Genomic DNA, 18,767 nt, shown 5'->3' with positions numbered 1-18,767 from the left:
GGTAGGAAACATTGGGTTCAAAATCTTTCACTTACGCATAAAAAAAAAAGAATTATTAAATGGTGTTAAACAAAGATTCCTGATTCATACTGTGGTGTGATACGAAGATTCCTTATTCAACAAGCTGTGGTGTGATACAAAGATTCCTTATTCAACAAAGTAACATTTCACCAACAGGATATGCTCTTCCCGGGAATATCACCAAAGAGAATGGAATCTACTTGCATATGGTAACCAGGACTCTTCTGGGAGATAGGGAAGGCCTTCTGCCATGAAGAGTAGCCATGTTATCCAAGAAAAGAATGTCCCCTTTTTCCCACTTGAATTGAATGCTTTCTTCTTCAATGATCTCTTCACATCTCTTCACCACATTTTCTGGTATCTCGGTTCCATCTGCCATCATTGCCGAGCTATGCTCCTTCCCATACATCCCAACCATGGTGTTGAACCACATCCTTCTCTCTTTCCTTCCCTCAAATACCCTAGTCAGTGGTCTAGGACCCAAGAGTGTCTTGACCCCGCCATTTGGAAGCCATTCAACGTCCATTCCCAGCAACTTGGTCCTATAATCAATTTGATGATGCAACTAACTAGCAATTCTTTAAACTGATAGGTATGTGATAGCCACATATTACCTAACTACTATTACTCTTTTTAATGGTCATACTTCTGAAGTAGTAATAGCCTGTCCCTGATGGGGGATATAATTAACGATATATTAACTGAGACACAAAACAAAAATAAACTTTTCACCAAGAGCCATATTATTGACAAAAATTCATCGGCCTATCCTATACTTGTGCATATTATTGTAATTATAGAAGCACATCAATTGCTACGCTATTTTCCATAAGTTCTAATTGACAAAGTCTTTCACTTTCAATGAACCATTGAGCAATTGTTGAAAATAAGAAAATGTACAGGTAATTTGTTTTGAATCAGAAAGAGGGTCTTTGTTAGTACCTCTTTTCAGCTTCTGCACGGTCTGATGTTCCAAAAGCGTCCTCCCAACCTCTACCTCTCATGGAAGACGTATCATTCTTGCTAAGAGCTGTGAAAGTGTATTTTAATCCTTTCTTCTCAATTTCTTCTACCATCTCCGGGAACTCCTCTAGCATCCTTTCAGTCACTCGGAAACTTGGCACGAAGGGTGTCTGTCCACCTTCAGGTGGAGGAATTTCACAAAACAGAATGACCTTACTGGGGCTTTCCTTAATCTGGTCTATCATGGAAGAAAAAAATGTTACTATTTTTTTTTATTTTTACTAATATTAGTTCAACTAGATTTTGTGCACGGAGTCGGCTCTTTGTGATTATGACGTAATAAAAAGTATAGGTTGCAAGTGGGTGAATTAATATGTATTTGATCATTTCAGTGAATAATCAATTAAATAGAATTAATGTTACTCGTGGATGAAATGGCAATGAACGGAAAAAAAAGAAGAAGCAAATGTCAATGATGTAAGTGGGCGTAGAAATTTCCAAAGATAGGGTGCATCAGCAGTTTCTCATTGGATAATTAGCGCATTCTAATACAGGTTTAGGTAAGTAATGACTGTAAGACTTTTAACTACAGTTGTGCACTGGGAGTATCTGTTTTTTCTATGTGTAATTAATCAGATCAAGATTCAAGACCTAAGAGACTTGACAAAGGTTGTCATTGACTTCTTTTGGCTGATGATCGAGTATGCTGCCGTAGCATGGCACCATGAAGTCCAAAATCAATTAACTATAAAGGGTTATTGACCTTTTTTTCAAAAATGTTTTATCAATTAATTACTGTGCAATTATGCAGTTGAGATGAGAATGAGACGATGAAGAAGGAAATTTTTGCTTTGCCTCCTGAAGCCTTTTCACTGGGTTTGAGCTCCAAAACCAAACATTAATTTTGACCTGTTTTACCTACGCCCTAGTCAAGGGTGGCGTTCTTGGTTCCATGGCATTTTGAATATAACATTTGGTAGATTACAAGAAAGCTCTTAGTTGAGTTTCCATGAATTTACCAATGAGTTTCATTAGAAAGTTTCTTCATTTTCATCAACTATAATGAACCCTGTAGTAAATATACGATCCATCAATTTCAATCCGCTACAACTTTAGAATCAGTTTAACAAGAAAAAGACCCTTCAAGCAGAAAACAGATGTCGAAGTAAATTAATGCCAAATGTTTCCAACTCTTACCAGAACCATCTCATGATGATAATATATAAACTCCGACAAGGGTCCCTCATTGGCTGTCCATATCCTTTTGTAAACATGCGTCCTTGGAGCTGGTCCAACATACCTCATGTCCTCCCAACCAAAAAGCTCCACAACCTCATTGAACTCTTCAGCATTCTTCACATCAAATCCTCTCAGAAGAACAGCGCTATTCTTGATGATCAATTGCTCAAACCACTCTTTGTTTTTCTTCAAACCCTCTACTAATGATTCGAAACCATTTTTGCTTCCCTCTCGGGGCAGTAACACTAGCGGCATGGTTTCACCATGTACCAATTTTTCACCCTGGCATTTTCCCACCACGAACTCTTGGCTAGTGAACTCCATCTCATGAAATAAATGAAGAAAGGCTGGATTTACTGTTTGTGTTTAGATTGAAGTGTTTTAGAGAGGATTGAAGTGGCATACACTATATATAGGTAGCCAGGGGGTGGTCTTTTGATTGCAACGTACTAAGGAATCAGAAGAAAGTAACATCCATATCGGCATAATTTAGATTCTCATATGTCGTTTAGTGGGTTCATGATAGTTTTTTATTTTACTAACTTTCCTAGTTGAATTCATCTCCTTGAACTTTTATGCGGGTTAATTTTATTGGCTGGCTTTGCCTTTCTACATTGACAAGTAATGCAAATTTTCTGTTGTTTAGTTGTTGTTATTAGTACTATGTATTTTTTTCTAGTACTACATATACATTGTGAAAGTCCTTAGTTGAATTTGAGCTTACAAAGAGAAGTATAAATCCAAAGCAAAGTTTTGTAAACACTTGCTACGTTTTTAATGACTCCACCTAAATTGCCGTTCTAATCTCACCAGCTATAAAGTTAACCAATCGGAAAGGTTAAAATCACTTTCCTACAAAAGTTTATGTCGCATTCTGATGAAAAAATTTAAGTTATCTAAATTGTTAGATCCTAATTGGTTACGGGAAAAATGAATGCAGAATTGACTAATAAATTAACTAATTTCACCTTTGAAAAATTCAGAAAATCATGTATTGCTCTCAATCCGTGTATATTGGCTACTAACTATTAACTAAGGGGAGGTTTTGACGCAACAGTCAAAAGCTCGAACTCGTATGATCTTAAAAAATTTAAGAGGGCTGGATAAGTTTCTTAACTGCAAGAATTTGGACTCATCACATGCATGCCATATGGTGCCCAAAAAAAAAAATAAAAAAGATGTTCTTTTAGATTATGTCAGACTTTGAAGTCATGCCCAAAAAAAATAGAGAGAAATTAATTTGGTTAAAGACAGAATTCAAGACTTTGTCCACAAAATCTTGAAAACTAGAACGAGTTTGTTAAACGTCATGCACTCAATGCGATGGCTTCAAGAAATCACAAAGCCGATATGCAGCGTGGGTCATGCATGTCCACATTTATACGATATTTTTGAGTGAAAATGGTAAAACCAAAGAGGACTAAACTTTGCATCCCTTGACCATCGAAATTTCTCAATGGTTGAACAAAATATTGCATCAAAAGATTACAATACCTTTAGAAGTATAGAGACAAATTAAGTAGGTGTTACTGTCTTAGAACCAAAGATTAAAAGTATCGACTCCACATCTAATAAGTTCAAGAAGTAACTTGTGATCGACAATGAAGTTTTTGACGTACATTGCTGTATATGCTTTACATGTTCTATGGGCTATGGTATATGATGCAATGCGTTAATGGACGAAGTGAACATTCAATAACAACAAATTTAAGCTTCTATTGGGCGCCAATTAAGGGTAATCGTAGTTAGCTTCAGCTTCATATATATATTCTAAGTATATATATATATATCCAAATTCTTTCGTTGTGGTTGGATCAGAGTAGATTCAGCAATCATTTACGGGAGAGACAACACGAAGGCACTCAGATTCCCATTGCAACGCCATTGGGATCATCATCACTGATCCCTTTCTTTGCGTAGGCCGGAATGATTCTCAATGTATTCAATGGCATATGCATTCGAGGCATCATTTGGTCATCAAACGTGGAAAAATTCATTTTCAATACAAGGAGACGATGACAATCAAACCATGATGGCATCCCTTTGTTCTTATAAGGAATGTGTTTTCCCACCACTGTTTCTATACCTTAACTTCTTCTCTATTTGGGTAATAAAAACAATGTCTAGGCTATAACAAATTCACACTGATCTTCACGTTTAGAAGTGATGAGTATAAGCGATCTTGTTTATTAATTAAGGGTTTTGAAAATCAAGTATTAATTTCTCATGAAGGCACACATTTTTGCATAATTTGTCACGTTACACCATGTTAGAGAAGAAAATACACTCTATTTTAGACAGGTTACTTCAAATTGTTTAGCAATTGAATTTCTGATACAAAAAGTGATGAGGATAAAACATGCAATTGTATATTGTAGCCGGTTAGGAGTCTTTGCGATCAAAATACTATGGTCCCGAATTTCTTTTAACAATTAATTACTTGGTGAAGATATAATGATATGGGTTTATGGTGATTTACTCGGTCTAATAACACATAGTAGTTAAAAGTAGAAGCCAAATGCAGCTGAATTGGCAAAGTTGCATACAAGCAGGCAGGAGCACTGACCTCCAATGGCATCACCAGAATGTGGCATAAGGAGTCTTGTCAAAACTTTGTATTCCTTAGGATTTTTCATTTATATCAATTGATTGTGAAATTAGGCTTTCTATATTTCTCTAGTGACTGGTCGGCAGAGAGCACAAGACAGGATTTCGTTTGTTTTTTATGCATAGTTTCTTAGGGTATTCAGATTTGTTTGTCTTTTCTTATTTCGTAGTTTGGACGTAGCTAGTTGCATGTTTGTGGGGTGAATCATACTGTATTTTATCCATGGATTCAACTAGTTAACTTCTTCAATTTCAGTCCTCCTCTATCATAGAGAAATACAAATATCTAGTCATTCAATTCTAGTAATCAGAAATAGAAACAAGAAGAAGAGTAAATTCTTAGCTTTAAAATTTTCAAAGTCATTATTCTGTTAATAGTTGTTTAGTAGGTCATCAAGAGTAGCCAAAAACGGAAGAAATAAAAAGAGGAAGGATTAAAAATTGACAAATTTATACTTTCTACGATTTAATGACTTGTACAATCCACATTAAGAATTAGACAAGAAAACCCTATTTTATTTCACCATTCATGAGTGTGGCTCACATATGATATGATGGAAATTCAAAAAACAAAAAAAATGGTGGTTGTATGTGATGTGGAGTTGAAGAAGAGAGTATCATCCACCATCCAAGTTAACTGGTAGGGGTATTAGCCATGTGATTATCACATTCTAATTTGACTCTTAAGCTCTCTCTCTCCCTCTTCGCCGTTATAAGGTTTAAAGGTTCATTTTAAATTAAAACAAAAAAATGTACTACTAGAAGAAAAAAAATACTCTCCTCTATCTAATAAACATATTTAGATCATAACGCCTGACTATTTATCCCTTTTCAATCGATGAAGCTTTGGTCTAATCATTAGTGACTAAGCTTAACATTTCAGAAATTATACAATTATAGGCTGTGGTTCAAATATCTCCTTCTCTTTTTTCTTTTTTTTTCGAAACGTTAGTTTACTTGCATTGATCTTTGAAAGAGAGAATTTACAATTCGAGCAAAGGGCCGATCATATGTACAACACGTGTTCAATGACACGGAGAAACAAAGAGTTCCTCATCCAACAAAATGCCTAAAGCATATGAGCTAACATTAGCACAAATATCCTTATCATCATAACTAGTTAAGTAAAAAGAGCACATTCGAAACAAAGACTTTAGACATAATATATCTTCAAGGACTGTTGACAATCTGCAGTCTGAGGATTTACCAAACTTAAGATGCTTCAGAAGGTCCTTGTTGTGAATTTGTATACTGATGTTGCTCCATTGTCTTTCCAATGCTTTGCAAAGGATCAGTAAAACAGCTGCGGCATCATCAATATTTTTGTCTCCCGAACTTCTGTCTTTTAAGGCCCACAACTCCTTTGCCTCATTTGGCATCCTAGTAATATCAACTCTTGTTGCTCCATTGTCTTTCCAATGCTTTGCAAAGGATCAGTAAAACAGCTGCGGCATCATCAATATTTTTGTCTCCCGAACTTCTGTCTTTTAAGGCCCACAACTCCTTTGCCTCATTTGGCATCCTAGTAATATCAACTCCAATTCCCAGCACTGCAGATCTTTGTAAGCTTCTGGTTGCCATCTTCAGAACTATGAGATCATGGCTTTCTTGTGCATGACAGTCCTCTTACAGGGGTGTCAGTGTTTCTGTTGTACTCCTAGAGTCCTTCCTCCTTTCTCAAATCCACCTCTTCCATGACGTGAATCTGTGAGGTATATTAGGTATTGGTGCTTTTATGGGCTCAAGAACGTTGTCTCCAAGTTGGGTACAAACACCAATTTTTCCAAGGGGCTCAAAGATTCCAAACGGACGGGGACTAGTAGGAGACGGGGCAGGGACGGTCATCAGTCGGACCGTCCCTGAACAGTGCACGGCCAAGATTTGGTCCAAAAAAAATTATACGGTCCAGATCACTTATTGTACCTTATTTTTAACAATGTGTGTGGGGTTCACAAAAATTTTTTCTAAAGTTACACGTTGTGCAAACAAAATTACGTCGTATGCAAACAAAGTTACGCGGTGTGCAAAATATACAAAATCGCTAGGAACGGTTGCAGGTGCCTGCCCGTGGTCCGGGACTAGTACAAACTGTAAAATCCGAAGACTAGGCTAGCTCTGAATTCCACAACTTTTAAGTTGCTTACTCTGATGGAGTTCTCGTCAGTTAGGCTTCACTTCCCGTTGGACTAAAGTTGAATGGGTTATACAAATGTTATTGTTGTGACAAACAAAAAAAAAAATTCCACAATTTTGGAAGCTTTGAAGTGTTTTAACGAGAGCAATGGATTTGAACCCAACAAGTTTGCCCAGAAAAGGTGATTTTGGGTTAAACATTGGTGACATATATGATGCATTGACATAGAGCAACTTTTAGAGGCCAGCTTTGTGGTCCAGTAAGACACGGACTTGGCCTTTTAAGAGACTAATTGGGCAAGTTTTTGTTTGCTTTTCCAGTGAGATATTAGTGTCAATGTATTATGAAGTATTGAAGCTGAAAACAAGGACCTGTTAATTGTTAAGCGAAGCCAAATGTCGTTAAAGCACTCTACATTAATTTACCAGGGTGCTGGCTAAAGCCTAAAATGCCAATCAACTGAAAATAATTCCTATAAGTTAGACTAATTGAATAACGTAAAATCCTGAGAGATGATTTCTGGTTAAGATAATGAACTTGTACTATGAGAAATAAGGAAAGAGCAAGGTTTGAAAGTCAAAATTGAATTGAGTATTGGTAGTAAAAATTTGTAATAAATGGTCCACATTTGCCTTCACGCAACCTTTGGGATGCCATTGCTGCATGGGCTCCATCTCCGTTCCCCACTGAAAAAGAGATAGTAATAGAAAAAATTTGACAAAAAAAATAGATAATCTTGCAAAGCCAAAAACCACCTTGATATGGGAGTCAAGCTATCACATATAATGCTGACTGAATCAATCATTGTCCAACAAGTCTAATGAACTAAACATACGGATGGCAGATTACAGCCATATTCAAGCACAGTTATCTCAACAAGAAGCAAAACCACCGACTCCTTCCATTTAAAGTACAATTTCATAATCCTAGCAGTAATTCTGGAAGTACATTTTACTACTTTCTCCTACCTTTTTTGGCGGTTTCACTGTTACAAATTATCCAAATTTAGATCTAATTTTCTGGGCTCTGTCGGTGAAGTTAGTAAAGCTGAGCTCTGATGTTTCTCTGACATTGTACCACGGTCTACAGCCCTTTAATGCTTACATATTGACCATGGTTTCAGTGCCATTTTCTTCACTCTTTCTGCAAGTCTCTGCTAGACTTTCAGCTTGTATAGTTGCACTTCTTGTAGTTATTTGGGCCCTTTACTTCAAGACCAGCTTCATCCCTCGTTCTTCCTCCCAAGAAGACCTCATTTATGCTGTAACATCTCTTTCTAATCCAAGTTTTTCACCATGCATTCTTGTAATTTGAACTAAATTTGAAGTGGGATTTCTTTTTCTTCTTTTTTTTTTGGGCAGATCCTGCATCCTTTGTTAATGGTGATTGGTTTCATTCTTGTTAGTGGAGAAGGTAATGCAAATTCTGTTGATGGGATTTGCTTTTGTGGAGCAAGAAATGCTTTTAATTGTTGGTTTTCTAACATTTTGCTTTCTTTTTCAGCAATTTTGGTGCACAGGTGGTTGCCTGGTTCAAGAAATCTGAAAAAATCAGTGCACTTGTGTCTTCAAGGTTTGGCTTTGGGTTCTGGGGTTTTTGGGATTTGGACAAAGTTTCATAGTCAAGAGGGGATTGTGGCCAATTTCTACAGTTTGCATTCTTGGATGGGTCTGATTTGTATCACTCTGTTTGGTGCTCAGGTTCTTTACTCATTCCAGAAATTCGGATGCATTTTGTTCTTCATCAGTTTTATGCTAATACATTCATTAAATTAAAACCATTATTATTTGTTTAAATTTGTGAATGCCACTATTCAAATTGGAACATTCTTTACAGGAAAAAGCGGAGAAAAAAAGGGAACTTTTGCATTCTCTATTCATGCTAGAAGGATCTGTATGCTTTTCTTTATTGTGAAAATATGTTTCTGTTCCACTGCATTATTTCAGAATGTTGCTTGGACGGCTTTTGTAGTTAGGTAGAGTGTACCGTCTTACTTTTGGATTAAAGCAAATAATTAACATTGGTACGGTGGAAACCTGAATGTTGATGATGAAGAGGATAATATAAATAAGAAAAATGTTATTTGCACTGTCATCATTTATTTTATCATATAGTCTAATAAATGAAAATTACATGATGAAATTATGCCATGTGCATGTACTTTAGCCGTTCTGTGCTTAAACAATTTAGCTTCATAAATATCAAGCTCATTGATAGATACATACATACATTCATAAAACAATATGTATGTATATGTGCATGTATCTGTGTATATAAAATAATGTTTTTGCTGTAAACATCAAGGTGCTGACCTTTTAGCGGCTAAAATGAATTATTCCTGAGAAGAAGTCTTCCTATTCAAATATTCAATTTCTGAAAGAAAGACTGATATAGTTTCCAAAATTCATAGGAACTACACATAGATAGCAACAGATTTGCAATACGGTAATGAAAGATGGCCCAAGTGAAGGATATAACTTTGTCTTCTTTTCTTTTTAACTTTTTCTGGTTTTTTTTGTTTTGTTGTGGGGGGGAGGGGGGGTTTTGGTTGAGTGAGGAGGGGATATCAGTGAACTCAAGGTTGCTATGATGTTGCATCCATAGATATTTAGGCAGGCTTTCATCATGAACAGCATGCAACTAGAGTCAATGAGAAAGAATTGCAAATTGTGAATTTGTGAAGCTGGTTTAATCCGGAAACTAACAATTTCTGCTGCAACTGAAAATTTTGAGTTTGCTTTGTCATTTAAAGTTCTAACACATCCAAAACACAACAATATGGCAGTCTGTTTTAAGCCAAACGTTTTGAATTGTCAAAATGGGACAATGATGGTTAGTAATCAATTTTTGCTTATTATAGACGTCCTGATCTCGTTTGCAGTGGTTGCTGGGCTTTCTGAACTTCTGGCATAAAGGAGAGGTGCGAACCACGAGGGTGAGAGTCTTGCCATGGCATGTCTTTCTTGGCCTCTACACATATGCTTTGGCAGTGGTAACAGCTGAGACAGGGCTTCTGGAAAAATTGACATTCTTGCAAACCAGAGGAGATGTATTGAGACGTTGCACCGAGTCGATGGTTGTGAACGGTTTAGGACTTGGATTGGCCCTTCTGAGTGGTATTGTAATATTAGCAGCAGTTTCACCAAAGCATGAAGCTCTACACTTTAAGATGATGTACACAAACAACAAATGGTTGTCTTCTCAGTAACAAGTAAACCATCTATTGCTTCTACGCTTTTATTTTTCCTTGGTACAACCTTATTACAATAAATATCATCTCCAAATGGCCAACATTCACCCGGTTAACTTGCACGTAATCAGCAAAGATTTATGGGGCCTGAGCCAACTGGATGAAGAACGTAAACAGGGAAAGGGTAGTTGTACTGAAATTCCAAGTTGGCCAGGAGATCCCGCCCATTTGTTTTCTTTTGTAAGCGTTACATATTGCATGAGAAATAGTTTTGCAATCCTTGACTAGAGTTACCACATAAACTTTGATCCACATTTGAGGTTCATAATGTCGTCAGCTACTTTGGATTCAGATGTCAAAATAATTTTGTGGAATTGATCCCTTGTCTTTAACAAGTTGCAGACCAGCTCTCATCCTCTGAAGTTCTGCCACCAAGCTTATCACTGATTCATTCCTAGATTTCTCTCTTTGTAGATTTATTCTAGTCCTCTATCAATTCTGTTATCGAACAGTCCATACATGGAAAAGCCCAACTCGCAAATATTTAGGGTCAAGAAAGCATGCTAGAACCTACTATGGAAGTCTCTTATCCAGGTATTCAAGAATCAAGAACGTTAGACTATACTGGACGATAACAGAGTTAGCCAAATACTGTGGAGTGCATTCAATGTACAAGATGTAATTTACTCAGCAAACCAGTTGAGCAATTACAAGAAGATAAAGAAAAGAAGGAACTCACCAAAGTACTTGCCGGATGCAGTGTGTTTTTTTGTTGTACAATTTGAAAAATTTTTATCGATGGACAATTTTAAGTATCTGACTTGTGAATGATTTAGTGTAATAATTGGACAAGATGTGATCAAAAAGTAATTAAAGGGAATAAAATTTCGTTCATGGGCTTCAAAAAAAATTTTTTTATTTTTTTTTGGTTCATAGACATAACTACATCTCAAGTATTTCATAAATTTTAGAAGGAAATAATTTCCATGTGAGAGAGGTACTGTTTGCGGCCGAAATGCTGCAGCGGTTAGTAATTGTGGAATACACGTCTAATTTGCTTGGAAACCATGGTTGTAGGTCTTAGATTGACGATAAAGCCAGGAAAAGCCGAGACCTAGCCAAGGTTCTTGAGAAAGTTGGACGAATGTGGAAGAGGGACCAAAACATCAGATTTCTGGCCGCTGAAGTAGCAACAACTGCTCCTAGAGATCTTCTGATGCCTCTTGGATGTGGAGGAAAGTACTTGCATTGAGATCTTTTGCTCAACCTTACGTTCAGATAGTCATAGGGAACGGACAAATGACAAATATTTAGTTCTGAATCATGGCATCCAGTTGGTCTTTTGTCCATGGAGTTTTCTGGGAATCTGCTCCACTCTTTTGGCTGCACAATGTATCATTCAGCGATCTACTGAAGGTCAATTGAAATGTCCTACTGGAAGACAAGTTACTAGAGAAGTCAAGTAAATGGTGGAGGCAACTCCTGGTGCATTGGCTCCACTGTCTGTGCAGGCTGATCATCTTCAATGGGTGATAGACAGTGCTTCTGGTGTATTTTCAGTAAAATCAGCAATGGACAAGTTGAGGTTGCAGGGGTCTAGAGTATACTGATATCAGCTGGTATGGGGAAAAATAATTATTCCCTGATTTTGAGAGGGACCGACTGAGGAAATCGGGGATCGACTAAATGAGTAAATGTGTGTCATTCTCCGAAGCTGAAGAGAGCATAGAGCACTTGTTGATTGTAGAGTCTCATATAATGTATGGAAGAAAGTAAAGTGGGATATATTGGAGAAGGAACTTCAGTTGGTGTCTCACCATTGGATTGGCAAGACATTTGTCCAGCAATTCAAAAGGCTTGCTTTTTCTCTTAGAATGAACTGGAGAATCTATCTCATGGTTGATCCTTGGTCATACCCGTGTGTACTTAATCTCTTACTATATGATTTAGTTCTCAGTGGATATAATTCAAAGGTAGGTTATGTAAGTTATTTTAGACACTTCTTCTACCTCTAAAAAATTTTTGTTTCGTGACAAACTCCAACATGAGATGAGGGGCACTTTTGTTTCGTGTAGAAACTTGTAGTTTTAGTAAAATCCCATGACATGCCCCTTAAAGCAGAGTGTATTTGGAAGGCCTAGCATTGCTACATATAAATATCATCTTAACCAAAGAAAGGGCAATTAGAGCCTCATATGAATTTGATTTGATAAGGTGTTAATTGTTAGTAATTTTATTGTTAATATTCCTTTTTATCCTTGCCAAATATTGCTTTAATTTGCTTTAATTGTCAATATATATTTATATTTGGTATTTGGATATAATTTCAGAAATTGGAGCAGAAACCTCTTGAGAAGATTATTGTGAAGCTTTACACAATTATGGTGCAAACCAACGAGAAAGAATGGAATTGCATTTGGGAATTCAATTTGGCTAGACAACATATCAAAGTTGGTGGGGACCGCAAATAAGTTGTATTGTCTAAAGTGTGCTTTCTTTGCACATTTGTGGTTTTGCTTTCTTGTTGGTGAACGTGTGCACTTGGTCAAAAAGAGAACCGACAATTGCTTTTATTTGAGTAGAGTGGAATTGATTGTGTAGAGAAATGATGACCTCTTTGGTGGACGTGGGGTGATGTCTCCATTTGGCTGATTTTTTATATATGAAGACATTAGACGTGAAAGAGGGCTATTAGACTAGTTTTGGAGTTTTCTCTCAATATAAGCTCCGTAGGAGGATAGAGGAGTTTTTAGTTTTTCTCTCCGAGGGATGTTCTAGAGGAGAGAATAGGGAGTTGTTTTGGTTTGTTGAATTCTATTGTGCAATTTTCTTATTTTCTTCCGAGAGCTTTGTTATTCACTCTCTCAATTATCGAAGAAAGATGATGTCTTTAAATTCAATTAAATTGCGTAGGAATTTTCTTATGAGGCGTGGCTAATTTTCTCCTCTAGTCAAGGATCAACGCGAAAACGCAGTCCCAAATATCTGTGAGATCTAATTAATTTTACGTGTTCCTTAAATTGTTAATATTTGCATGTTTTCTATTTTAATTTCCATGGGATTATTTTGTTAATTGGATATCAAGGGCCCGATGTGCAATTTGACTTATTAATCTCCTGTCAAATTAATCAATTAAATCCGTAATTGTTTAGTTGGTTAATATTAGTGACAACTAGTATTTTCACATACTAGGAGAACATGCAATCTGATTTAAATAACCCTCGTAGCGTGTTATTAATTTGGGTTAGGCTTTTCTAGTTTTTAATGCAATTAGGAAATTAATTCCTACGGTCGTACCTAGGAGTATTTCCTGGTTAGAAGTAATCAATGGTAGTACCTTGGTTATCAATAAATTAAGGAAAAGCTGGTCGTTAGAGTTTATCGGCGACTATAACTAGCCTATTAATAAAATTAAGTGAACCTTCTTTGCATCAATGATCGGATGAATGGACTGTGTCTGCGTAGTTGTATCCTTGGCTAGAATTTATTTATCATTTATTTAATTGCTATTTACAATTGTATTAATTAATTAATTATTTTTGGTTAATTATTTTTAGTTAAATTGTTTAATTATTTATTTTATATTTCATCCCGATAAAAATCCCCCGTGTCTCGAATTTAAAAAGGAATCAAATTTTTCCCAGTCCCTGTGGATTCGACCCTACTCACTACTATACACAGAAAATTCATTTTTCTCGAGTAGGTATTTATTATTGCACAGGAACGACACCTGTCATGATTCTTCTGAATTAAGAAACCAGAGTTGATCAACACGAGATATTTTCGCTGCTGATCATTAATTAATAGCATAATTTTTCAATAAGCTCACTCAATGAGATGCTGACGTAGAATATAAGTAAAGGCAAGGAACTTGTAAAAGCCAATGTTGTTAAACTCGAACCGGAAAGCGACTTGATTAAACTATTGGGTCAGGGGTTAACTGATCGGATCGATTGGACCTTTCTCAAAAACTCGCCAATGTCAGCATGATGTTATAATTATTTTATATTTTTATAAATTTCAAAAATATTGAAATTAAGTTCTTGGTTATATTTGACCAATCATAAAAAATGTTCCAAAAATATTAGACTTGCAATCAAATATACACCTAATAATTATATATAAAAACATAAATTCATGATTAAAATATACCCATTCTCCAAAACTACTTGAAAAACTAAATTAAAACAAATTAATGCAAGTTGGAATCACTAATGTTAAATTATTGAGATCATAGGGATGAAAACATCTTGAATTAGAGATCATTTAGGAAAACGAGTGATTTTGATATTTACACTAAATGGGTGACGTTTTCTTATTCGCATTAATAATTAAAAGTACTACAATTTAGGTAACTCAAATTATGTCTAGAGAAAAGCAGAAAGAAAAGTTTGAGAATCGAGTCAACTAGTCGAATAGGGTCAGTCATTTAGTCGGTTTTGATGGATTTTTAACCAAAACGATTTTATATTACAAATCAATTTGAAAAGAAGCCCGGTTCACGGTCGAATCGATTGATCCGATCCGAGTCTAACAACACTGGTAAAAGTACAAGGCCAAGAAAGTGTACCTATTAGGTGGTTGCAATTAAAAAAGATTTAAGTGTACAATTTAGGTAACACAAACTATGAAATTTTGTTAAAAAAAAACAAAAACTAAATTACTACTCAGATGCACAACGATTGATTTTGTTTGTGAGCGTCAAGATGATGTTTGCAAAAAGCTCGTTGTGAGCATTAACCGATCATCCGAGTGATTCAAGCTACCAATTAATAGTACTTGAAATCTAGATAACCAGGTACTCCTAAGTGTCACCTTATATGAGTCACATTGCTCAAGCACACAGCTTAATGTTTCTTTGTCATTTATGTTTGAGAACTTTACAATTTAAATTTTCCTTTCTTTTCTGTCTTTCTTCATTCTTTTATTATTATTAGGGCAAAAAAGCTCAGCGGCATTAAACTATTGTTCAAATCATATTTTGACTATCGAACTATTTTTCGTTAATAATTGGCCACTAAACAACTTAATCAGTAAACTCGTAACCATTTCGTCGGTAATTACTCTTAATTTTTGAAATTAACATTACACGTGGCAAAGTACAGGGGAATTTTGTCCAACAATTTACTGACCCTATAACTCAGTTTTATTAAACCATCAAAGAGAAGGGAAGGGAAAATCTTTTGCAGTGTGTCTGTCTCTTTAGTCTCGAAGCGGTAGCTCCGTCTAGTCCACTCCTCCACCGTCGCTCTCTCTCTCACCTTCATCAGTACTCCCTATGCCCTTCCTTCTCTCTCCTCTTTCCTTTCCCACCATCCTATCTCTCTTCTCTATTGCTCACTGACTCCTCTTCTTCCTCCTCCTCCTCTTCCTCCCATTACCTCCTTCAGTCCGTCGCCTCTTCTTGCCCCAACCTCCGTCACCTCCGCTTCTTGGCTGAGCCCGTTTCTGGGTTCTCTCTGCTTCCCCTTTCCAATTATTGTCCTCATCTCTCTTCGCTCACCATCACTCTCTCCAGACCTCTCTGTTTCTAGTGGCTCGCACCTCTCCGCGCTCTTAAAGACCTCTCGGTCTTTATAATCGAAAGTGAAACCGAATTGTTCAGCTACAACGGCTTTGCTTCAGTTCTTGATGCTGAACTCAATTTAGAGTCTCTTTCCCTGTGTGGAAGTCGAGGGGTTGATTATGGCCTCAATTTTCTATGGAGGAATTGCAAGAAACTGGAGAAATTGAAGCTAAAAAATTGTGAGTGTGTGAGAGAGATAATGTGTCTTTTTCAGCATTTATCAAGGGATTAGAGACTCTCAAAGAAATGGAATTGAGGACTTCTAGGACTCTAGCGGATGGGGTTTTATTAAAATTAGCGGAGGGCTCTGTTTCTTTAAGTTCTTTGTTGGTCTACGATGGCGGTAGTAAAGAGGGCTTGCTTCAATTAATTAGTCAAGCAGGGCTGACGTGCAAAATCTTGATTTGAGGTTGCCTCTTGATCTCGACAACGATCATTTGATAGCAGTGGCTGAGAATTTTGAGAATGAAAGTTAGTTTAATTGGCTTGCACTTTTTTTTTCTTTTCAGTTGATAGGTTTATGTAAGTAAACGGTCAGTAAATTGTTGATAAAATTATCCCTGCGTTTTGCCACGTGTAATGCTAATTTTAGAAATTAAGAGCAATTACCGACGAAATGGTCACATGTTTACTGATTAAGTTATTTAGTGACCAATTATTAACGAAAAATAGTTTGATGGCCAAAACATGATCTAACTAATAGTTTAATGGCCGCGTGAGGTTGTTTGGATAGGCTTGATTTCAAATAAAAAAATTTATTTCATAAATTTCAACCACCTTTTTATCTTTTCAATCACTTTTTTATCTCACATACATCATATCACAAAAAGTACTACAGTAATTATCTCAACTAAATCATCCAAATAAACTCTTATCCAAACAAACATTGACATCCGAGGATATCTAGTTTAATCTCCTTCGACAGGGAAGGGCTAGCTACATCCAAAAGAATCTTTGACAATGAGATGAAAAAAGAATATATGAAGGACAAAAAGGAAAAATGAAATTCAGAATGAGAAGGGATGTTATTTATTTTTGAAGAATAATTTACCTTAATCTCCAAATAAAATATTACTACAGCTCCAATTATCCACCCCTAAAAGCGAAAATAAAACAATAAAAAGTAGGAAAAATGGTCAATTTAGTCCCTATACTTTTTTTTACTGTCAATTTAGTCCTTATATAATTTTTTTGGCCAATTTAAACCCTACACTTATTTATCGGTTCCAATTAAGGATCTCCGCGGTGGCGCCACCTTGTAATTGCGGTTCAACGTCTAATTGACCACTTATGCGGGGGCATTTCTGGTACTTCACTGTTGGGGCTCCTCTTCAGAATTAAAAATCAAAATCAAAAAGTTACCGGTGTAATCTTTATCACCACTGACAAAAATCCAAACCTCAAACCTCAACATTATCTTGCAAAAACCGACCGAAATTGACTGAAATGGTGATGAATAAGGAAATGTAGTGGCGCAAGAAGTCGAAGGAATCTGAAAAGGGAGCAAGTGACGAAAGGCGCGAAAGAAGAAATTTTGAAAAACAGGGCCAACAAAAATGGGTAAGTTGAGCCACTTAAATCTGTTTGATTTGTTGTGGTAATAGCTTAATGAAGTTGGGTGTGGGTTTGTCTTGCCCTAAACAGCAAATATTGTACTTTAATAGCAAGATCGATTGAAATGTGGTTGGAAAAGGGCTCTGTTTTCTGTTCTTCCTTTTTTTTTCCTGAAAAGGGGTTGCATGGCTGTAAATCTAATTTATTATCTTCGGTGTGGGTTTGTGTTGTTGTGAACAGCAAATATTGTACTTTAATAGCAAGATCGATTGAAATGTGGTTGGAAAAAGGGCTGTGTTTTCTGTTTTCATTTTTTTTTCTGAAAAGGGGTTCATGTGGTCCATGGCTGTAAATTTAATTTGTCATGTTGCTTTCATGTCCCTCAAAAAGCAGACAATGACTGTAAATTACAAATTATGGTAGTAATTTTTTAATTTGTTTGGAAAATAAAATAGGTGATGACTCAGATGTATTCACTCTGTATATCTACTCTGGTGGGGCATACATTGAAGAACCAGAGCCAAAATATGTGGGGGGTAACATGGAGCATTTTGATGGGGTTCTAGCCTCCAAGATTAACGTAGCTTTTGTGTTAAGCTTTGGTCATTTACTTGGATGTGATGAAAACGCCAGCTATAGATATAGGATCCCTACCATAGATGGGAGCCTGAGAGTTAGACAAATAGACAGTGAAGAGGACGTCATGGACATGGCTGCTATAGGTATACAAACTGGAAAAGTTGAACTATACATTGTCCAAGAGTTTCATGTTAGATCCATAGAACCTAGCAACAACATGGCAGTTTTCGAGAGAGACAGTGAGAATGAGGAAAAAAATCTACTGTATGTGGACATCACATTTGATGAATTCTGTGGGAATGAAGAAGTTGCAGAACTTCCAGTTGATGTAACTAAAGTAGATTGGGGGAAAACAAAAAAGGGTAAACAGAGAGGTGCTAATGTGATTGAAAAAGATGAAGGTGCAGATAATGAAACTGAACCAGAATTAGAGGAAACGGATGGTGGTGAAAGTTTTCATGATAGTGACTATGATTTTAGGGAAGACGAAGATGACATAATATACAAGAATTGTGCAAATACTGCTGATATCGAAATTGATGGTCAGAGGAGTGTATATGATGCTAGTTATGGAGGGGAAAATGCCACTGGTGAAGAGAAGAAAGGTTCAGATCAGCCACAAAAAGCCAAAGCACAAGCAAAAGGAAAAGGAAGTGTTGCTGCTGACCATGACTGTGATATTTATGATGGTGACCAGATTCCTATCCAAGAGGAATCTGATTCCATAAACACAGAGGAGTTTAGTAGCTGCTCTAGTAGCTCGGATGAAAATACCTCAAGCAAGAAACCGAAATATACAAGGTTCAAGCCAGATGTGGATATGAAGGACCCCAAATTATATGTTGGTTTATTGTTTGACACTAAGAAGATGTTTAAAAGAGCTGTTGAGTATTATTCTGTGCAGTGGGGCAAAG

The 18,767-nt window shown here is 36.4% G+C and overlaps 2 protein-coding genes across 3 annotated transcripts; one reads left to right on the top strand and one right to left on the bottom strand.

Moving 5' to 3' along the window:
• Positions 1 to 125: 125 nt before the first annotated feature.
• Positions 126 to 2,547, bottom strand: LOC113752605 (clavaminate synthase-like protein At3g21360). Its single transcript, XM_027296707.1, has 3 exons — positions 2,182 to 2,547; positions 964 to 1,217; positions 126 to 563 (listed from the first exon to the last, which is right to left on the bottom strand). Exons 1-3 carry the CDS (start codon positions 2,545 to 2,547, stop codon positions 218 to 220), a joined length of 966 nt encoding a protein of 321 aa, XP_027152508.1. The 3' UTR covers positions 126 to 217.
• Positions 2,548 to 7,800: 5,253 nt separating this feature from the next.
• LOC113753453 (probable transmembrane ascorbate ferrireductase 4) lies at positions 7,801 to 10,270 on the top strand. 2 transcript variants are annotated; one of them, XM_027297608.1, is made up of 4 exons: positions 7,801 to 8,227; positions 8,326 to 8,377; positions 8,468 to 8,664; positions 9,846 to 10,270. In XM_027297608.1, the coding sequence occupies exons 1-4, from the start codon at positions 8,078 to 8,080 to the stop codon at positions 10,170 to 10,172; spliced, it is 726 nt and encodes a 241-aa protein (XP_027153409.1). In that variant the 5' UTR covers positions 7,801 to 8,077; the 3' UTR covers positions 10,173 to 10,270. The 2 variants fall into 2 exon arrangements, with proteins under 2 accessions (XP_027153409.1, XP_027153408.1); XM_027297607.1 differs by having other exon boundaries at positions 8,326 to 8,664.
• Positions 10,271 to 18,767: the final 8,497 nt, after the last annotated feature.

The sequence above is a fragment of the Coffea eugenioides genome, chromosome 11 (genome assembly GCF_003713205.1).
Source record: "Coffea eugenioides isolate CCC68of chromosome 11, Ceug_1.0, whole genome shotgun sequence".
NCBI classification, from domain to species: domain Eukaryota; kingdom Viridiplantae; phylum Streptophyta; class Magnoliopsida; order Gentianales; family Rubiaceae; genus Coffea; species Coffea eugenioides.
Note: the sequence above shows the minus strand (reverse complement) of the source record. Positions and strands in the feature narration are given on the sequence as shown.

Coding starts and splice junctions, on each gene's coding strand:
- LOC113752605 (XM_027296707.1), bottom strand. CDS start 2,547: ATGGAGTTCACTAGCCAAGAGTTCGTGGTGGGAAAATGCCAGGGTGAA. Junction 1,218..2,181: donor ATCATCATGAGATGGTTCTG/GTAAGAGTTGGA, acceptor ATGATAGACCAG/ATTAAGGAAAGCCCCAGTAA. Junction 564..963: donor CGTGCAGAAGCTGAAAAGAG/GTACTAACAAAG, acceptor AATTGATTATAG/GACCAAGTTGCTGGGAATGG.
- LOC113753453 (XM_027297607.1), top strand. CDS start 8,078: ATGGTTTCAGTGCCATTTTCTTCACTCTTTCTGCAAGTCTCTGCTAGA. Junction 8,228..8,325: donor AAGAAGACCTCATTTATGCT/GTAACATCTCTT, acceptor TTTTTTGGGCAG/ATCCTGCATCCTTTGTTAAT. Junction 8,665..9,845: donor TCACTCTGTTTGGTGCTCAG/GTTCTTTACTCA, acceptor TCTCGTTTGCAG/TGGTTGCTGGGCTTTCTGAA.